At 29.9% G+C, this 7,126-nt stretch overlaps 1 protein-coding gene across 1 annotated transcript; it reads left to right on the top strand.

Annotated features, from left to right (window-relative positions):
• Positions 1 to 156: 156 nt before the first annotated feature.
• LOC111632355 (elongation factor Tu, mitochondrial-like) lies at positions 157 to 1,977 on the top strand. The gene has a single exon (XM_023376770.1). The coding sequence runs from the start codon at positions 192 to 194 to the stop codon at positions 1,521 to 1,523; it is 1,332 nt and encodes a 443-aa protein (XP_023232538.1). The 5' UTR covers positions 157 to 191; the 3' UTR covers positions 1,524 to 1,977.
• The last annotated feature ends 5,149 nt before the right edge of the window (positions 1,978 to 7,126 follow it).

The following is a 7,126-nucleotide window of genomic DNA, read 5'->3' on the forward strand; positions in this document are numbered from 1 at the left end:
ATTAATCGTATCAAGGTCTTTTAAATTTTTATCATGGAATTTAATGGATGTAAAATAACTAAAATATTCGACGTTAAATATTTTATGAAAATTAATTATTTTAAAGCCATTGACGGAATGACTTTTTAGATATACACGAATCTAAAAATATTTTGCAGAAAGTGCTGCCATCTCTTGATAGGATTGTTCTTATGAATTGTATGTTTAAATTGTTTAAAGATATGTTTCTGAAGGCTGTTTTGATTACGAGACGGTTATTTTGTAAGAAAAATTATTTTGAGATAATAAATTTTAGAAAAATTAGTACTAAAACTATTAGCGAAGAAGCTGTGAAGAATATTCAGCATGTTAATGTTGGAACTATTGGGCACGTGGACCATGGAAAAACAACTTTAACGTCTGCAATTACCAAAATATTATCTATAGAAGGATTAGCGAAATTCAGAAATTATTCGGATATCGATAAAGCACCCGAAGAAAGATTACGTGGTATTACTATTAATGCTAGCCACGTTGAATACAGCACAAAATCTCGACATTACGCGCACACTGATTGTCCTGGACATGCTGATTATATTAAGAATATGATATGTGGAACATCCCAAATGGATAGTGCAATATTAGTGGTTGCTGCAACTGATGGTGAAATGCCACAAACTAGAGAACATTTGCTGCTTGCGAAACAAGTTGGAGTGTCTAAGATTGTTGTGTTTATAAACAAAACTGATTTAGTAGATAATGATACGGTAGAATTAGTTGAGTTAGAAATTAGGGAATTACTTGACAAATATGGTTTCAGTGGTGATGATACACCAATAATCTATGGCTCTGCTCTTTTAGCTTTAAAAGGCGACAAGTCGGAGATTGGAGAGGCTTCCATAAGACGTTTGCTTGATGCTTTGGATAAACATGTGCCTACACCAGAAAGAGATATATACTCTAGTTTTCTTCTACCTGTAGAATCTATTGTAAATGTGCGTGGCAGGGGTACTGTTGTAATAGGAACAGTTATGAAAGGAGAATTAAAAAAAGGACAGAATGTTGAACTTAGTGGATGGGATACTAAACTTAATTCAACTGTAACTGATATACATATATTTCACAAGTCAGTTGAAGGATGTAAAGCAGGAGATCATGTTGGTGTATTACTTCGAGGAATGAAAAAGGAAAAATTAATAAAAGGAATGGTGATGTCGTTTCCAAACACTTATAAATTATCAAATTGCTATTTGGCAAATCTGTATTTATTAAGTGAACAGGAAGGTGGAAGGAAAAGACCTATTAGTAAAAATTATTTTCAAAGATTATTTACTCAAACATGGAACATTACATGTCGTTTAAATGTGACATCTAATGACATGATAATGCCTGGAGATCAGGGAGAAGTCTGTTTAACACTTTTTAATAAAATGGTAATGGTGCCTGGACAAAGCTTTAATATTCGTGAGAATAATGTTACGGTTGCATCGGGCATAATTACAAATGTTTTAGAAAGTATCCCTGTAACTGATCTTAAAAAATAATTAAAAATACTTATATTTACAGAAGTATTTTAATTATTTATGCCTATGTAATCTGATGTCTTCTGTTAAAAACAGAAAAAAAATTATATTACTAGTATTTTACTTTTCTAATTGTCATTTTTAACTGGCAATTAAAATAAATAAATTTTTATATAATATGTAAAAATACTAAACACCAAAATAAATTTCTAAATGAGATTTGAACTACTGTATTTTCCGGTGTATAAGACAACTTTTTAACCCAGGAAAATCCTCTCAAAAGTCAGGAGTCAGCTTATATGCCAGGTGTCATCATATATGGCCAGTATATCCCAAACTCTATATTTTAACTGTAAAAGTTGGGGGTCGTCTTATACGCTGGATAGTATGGTAATAAAAAGATTATTTATTTTATACAGTGGTGCCTCGTATAACATACTTAATCCATTCCAGGTGCACGTCCGTTAAGTGAAAAGTCCATTACACGAAACGCATTTTCCCATAAAATACATGTTAAAACATATAATTCGTTCCTCAGCATAAAATAACTGTACCATAAAAAAATGAAAATGGAGCAGTCATCAATTATGCCGGGTAATCAGATGATGTGAGGAGGTGGAGGAACACTTTCTTCACACATTAATACAGATACAGACTTTTTACACATTGCAATAGGTCTCTTTTTATTGTTTTTTAATCGAAGTCAGATTCAGGAGAGGCTACCGGAGCTTGCAGAGTCAACTCCTCTTGTTCCATCCTTTGTTTTTTGGCAGCTGGCTTCTTGAAAAACATGTCCAAGGTGGTCTGTTTCTCTCTTCTTCAACACCTGTCAGAAACGACAGTAAGGGTGTCATTGTAGAGATCATTGATCTTGGCCTGAGCTCTGTTTGGTAAACTCCTGAACCTCTCCCTATTTGACCTAAGGAAGTTTTTGTCAACTTTCACTCCTTCTGATGATGTCTTGCTTTGTTTCAATTGAAATCACTTTTCTGTTTTTTTAGAAGCCATGATTTGCACAACACTTGAATAAATGTAAATACCCTGCACTGAGGTGATATACATAATAAACAAGGGAGCAAGCCGAATCCCAACAGAAGCTCTGTACTTCAGATATACTAATAATATATTCTAATAATACTAATATATTATAAAAATAGCAGAATTGTCATTGGCAATGGCAAAAGAGTGGAAACATCATTCGCATTTGTTCACAGAAAGTCCGTTGTTCGCAGCATCAGTTATTTGAGGTGTACATTATACGAGGCACCACTGTATTTGGAAAATTAAAACGAATTATATACATAGTAATTATTTTATACTTAGAGAATTAGTAAATATAGGTAGAATCACTTAAGATTTATTTTCAAAATATTTAGGAATAAAAGTCAGCTTAAGAGTCAAAATCTTGATTTCTTTAAAATAGTTGAACAGTTACATCCCATTAATTGAAGAAAATGTTTACTTTTCTAAATAATTTCTGATCATAATTTATCTTAAGTAATTGCTAATTAGAAATTAACATTTACTTATTTGTTGGAATAGTTGTGTGAGAGTTTTAGAACATTTTAAATTTAAAGAAACATATTTGAAGTAATAACTAGATATCTAATGTTAATGTTATAGCTTGCAAGAAAGAAAACAGAAAATTTTTAATTGAATTGTCTCTATGTCCTTATTTTATACTATTTTTATTATATTGTTGTCTACTTAGGACTTAGCATATTATTGGGACTTTTTATACTGGTGTTTGGTTTTGCAAAAAGAGGAAGTCTTATTCAAAAAAAAAAGAATCTTTATTTTTCAACTGTGAAAAACCAATCCTCATACTTATAAAAGTATGACTTTACAAGTATTTACTACATCAAAAAATCATTAATTTGAAGATTATATTTTAATATTGCTGGTTGTTTTCAACATTACAGAGTATTAAATAAAATTAAAATGATCAGTAAAAAATTATTGTATTCAGTCTTAGGCAAAACCCATGGAAGCCAGAAAAAATCCTTTCATACATGACCTATTTACCTACTAAAGATTATTTTCTGGCTTAAAAATTTGGACTGTGTGTTTGATACTTATTATAATTACATAAAGCCATCTCATTTGCTGAATTATCAAATCTTGTGGAGTTTTTAATGTTAAGCTTTGTGTTCTATATATTGAAGCTATCTTTTATATTTAAAACTGAACATTAGAACATACAATTAGGATTGTATGGTGATGGCCAGACATCTGGCTTGAAGTCAGATATATTAACTTTTGAGGCAGTTTGAAGTGGATATTAATTTGTCCTTTTAGGCAATTTTGTCTAAAGTAATTGTTTAGTATCTAAAAATAATGATAATTTTATTTTAATAAAAATTACAATTGAATTTGAGTTTTTCAAGAGATCAAACAATAAGAAACATAGGCCTATTGGAAGATAATAGTTTTAGAGCAAGAATCTCCTGCCAATTACTTCACCTTGACACCCAACCAAATGAGAAACAAATTTGGGATCTGTAAACCTGATTATTTAAATCAGATAGTTATGGGAGGATGTATTTATCAAGAAAATATGTTTTCTGCTTTATGACAGTGATAGAACAGTATAGGTGTGATAGGGTTGTCTGATATCCTTTATTTCAAAGAACAGTCCTTTGTTTTTGTTAAATTGTTCTTGTCCTTTATTGAAATGAGAAATGGTGCAATTTATCCTTTGTTTTCATTTTTCAATGCTTAGGTTTTATAACAGCAGTGGTGGATTTCTTCCTAAGCATATGCCTATCCTTATATATCTATCCATATCTGTCCTTATAGAAAGCTATGGTTTATGAAAACCACTGAAGCAAAACATTGGAATAATATATTAATTAACTGAACAAAAAAAAAATTACCAAAACTCCAGCAATTAAAAAATATTTATGAATAAACAAATGTTTTCCACTTTTTTAATGGTCTTCGTCAGTTTAGATGAATTATAAAATAGAACATAACAACTATTTTAGAATTCATCTAAACTGATGTTGACTGTTAAAAATGATGGAAAACATTTGTTTATGTATTAAATACTTTTTCATTGCTGGAGTTTTGGTGATTTTGTTTTTTCATTTGGTCAAGCTATGATTTTATCATTAAATATTTTAAATTCTAAATTAAACTGAACTTTGCAAATATCTATAGTTAATATGAAAACTATAAATTTTAAATCAAACTCTAAAAATAATAAACAGGAATGTTTAGTTATTAACTAAAAAATCATTCAGTTTTATTTTATTGGAATGGGATGGGGTGAGTGGAAGTTGGAAAATGGTAGCATTAATTATTTTAAAATGTTTTGTATTTAGTTATAGAAATCATGTAATCCTAGTATGATGTGAAGACAATTCATCCCTAATTCACAGATATTCACCCTGGTGATGATAGTTTGAAAACTTCATCAATAATTTTGAGTAGACTATTAGTTTTAAAAAGTTTTCTATATAATTATAAATTTATATTTTATGTAATTGTTGATGTAAATATGAAGAAAGTTTTTAAAAAAAATTTTTTTAGCCTGTATTGAAAATTCTACATTTATATATACTGTATATATTTTTTAATTTGGTTCAGAAAGTAATACTTTCAAATCTTAGAATAATAAATTATTTTAATTAAACTAATATTTTAGATTTGTTTTAGGAAAAAGTGTAATGGTGAATAATAATTTGTTATTACTTTCTGTTAATTATAGTGACTATAAAAAATTTGACTTAATGATCATCTAACTATCAGCCAAATCAATTCAGTAGATGGTTGTATGATTATTAATACATCAGGTTCTAGGGATGTTTATATATTTGACTTAAACAGTGAATCTGAGATGATAAAGAATTTACTGGCAATGAAACAAGAATTATAATTTAAAAGCAAAATTAACTACAGTGAACAAAAAAGTTGCATAAGGCATTTTTTTGCATAAGTAAACTTACAAAGCAGATATGACAATAAATTTAACCATTGAATTTCTTTTACAATTAATATCCACATGTGTTTTATTTTTGACCTTATCTGAGGAAATATATTTACAAAAGTAAACTTGCATTTTTTGCAAGTGAAAAATGTATTTGCACACACAGTTCTACCATTTCACAATAGTTAAATATTATTACAATATGCAAATTGCCAGAACATGATAGGTCTGCATATTCAAGGCATGTTCTAAGACCATTGGAGCAGGAATTTGGCTAGTTTCAGTTGTCATGGCTCCAAAGAAGTGAAAATTCTCTAAGTCAGTATGAGAGAGGATTATAGCCTTATGGAATTGTGGTTTAAGTTTGAAAGCCATTGAAAAAGATTGTTAAAAGAGAATTAACTGCTGGTTTATAGGTAATTGCTTATTTATTGGTTTAAGTTTGCTTAATGTGTTAAATGTTTCTACATAAACATACATTATCACTAGGTAGACTTTCTGTACAGAAGTGCACTCAACCAATCAGACCAAATCATCCTAATATTTTAATGTTTTTGTTCAATTGTTACAGCTCTTCTGTTACAATTGAACCGCTATAGAGTCCCACTAGTCTGAACATATTTCAGTTGGCGGAGAGGAAATTTTCTCTAACAAGATGTCCACTTAGGGGTGTTTCCCTTTCTTTTTCCTGAGTGAACCATGTGAATAAGGCTTCATCAAGCTTGTCAGATGTTGAGGACCTTGCTGTTTGTCAATTTTCAACCAATTTTTCTGAAGTAGAGGCACAAAACTGTTCAATCTTTGTGCATTTTTTTCCCAGTTGGTTATTGTGACCTTGCTCACTCCAAACTCTATTGCCAATTTTGCTGCACTTTTACCCTTGTCCAGCTTAACTTTCAACATATACATTGTGTTTCTGTTTTGTGGCTATTGTAGCATCAGACTAAATTAAAATAATGTAGAGCGAAAAGTACGTTCAACATCCACAATTAAGCACGCTAACTTACACAGTAGCATCAATCAACTGTGGACTCCTGGCAATGTATTAGCAATGGAATCCTGGACTGTGTATTAAAAACGTTTTTTACAGTTAAAATAATTTTAAGGCAAACAATGAAGGCAGGTTGCCATTTGAAAATTACAAAACTTGTTTTTGTTCACTGTTTGCACCCTCTGTTGAGTACAAGTCAGATGAAATAAAGGGTTGGGTGCTGACATCATTGATAGTGTTGGATCTATATAAACCAGACCTGTTTTACTGCTTGCTTCTGCATTATTTCAATTATTCAGCTAATCCAAACAGGGCTCAATCCTAATTAGTTCGGACTAGTGGAACTCTACTGTATTAATTTTGTTTGAATTTTAAAAGCATTTAACCAGTTTTACATTATTTGTTTATTCAACTCAATAAATATTATTATTCTTCAAGTCATCTGCCATTATATATACACATTGATTATACATACATTATATGTACATTGATTATATAGTTTATATGTATATATACATACTAGACTTTTCATTAATTGACAAAACATTAAATAAAAATTAAAATAAAATTAATTTCTAGTGGAAATATAAGTTTTTAAACTTGGCATGCCATGCCTTGAGTAAGCCCACGCTTTGCACATCACATTTGTCTCATATTGCCATGTAGCTAAAATTGCTCACTGCATTCATAAAGCTTTATTTT

Source organism: Centruroides sculpturatus, unplaced genomic scaffold (assembly GCF_000671375.1).
Source record: "Centruroides sculpturatus isolate CEXI.00-Female unplaced genomic scaffold, Cexi_2.0 scaffold675, whole genome shotgun sequence".
In the NCBI taxonomy this organism is placed as follows: Eukaryota; Metazoa; Arthropoda; class Arachnida; order Scorpiones; family Buthidae; genus Centruroides; species Centruroides sculpturatus.

Excerpts from the sequence above, each read along its gene's own strand:
- LOC111632355 (XM_023376770.1), top strand. The coding sequence starts at position 192 with ATGAATTGTATGTTTAAATTGTTTAAAGATATGTTTCTGAAGGCTGTT.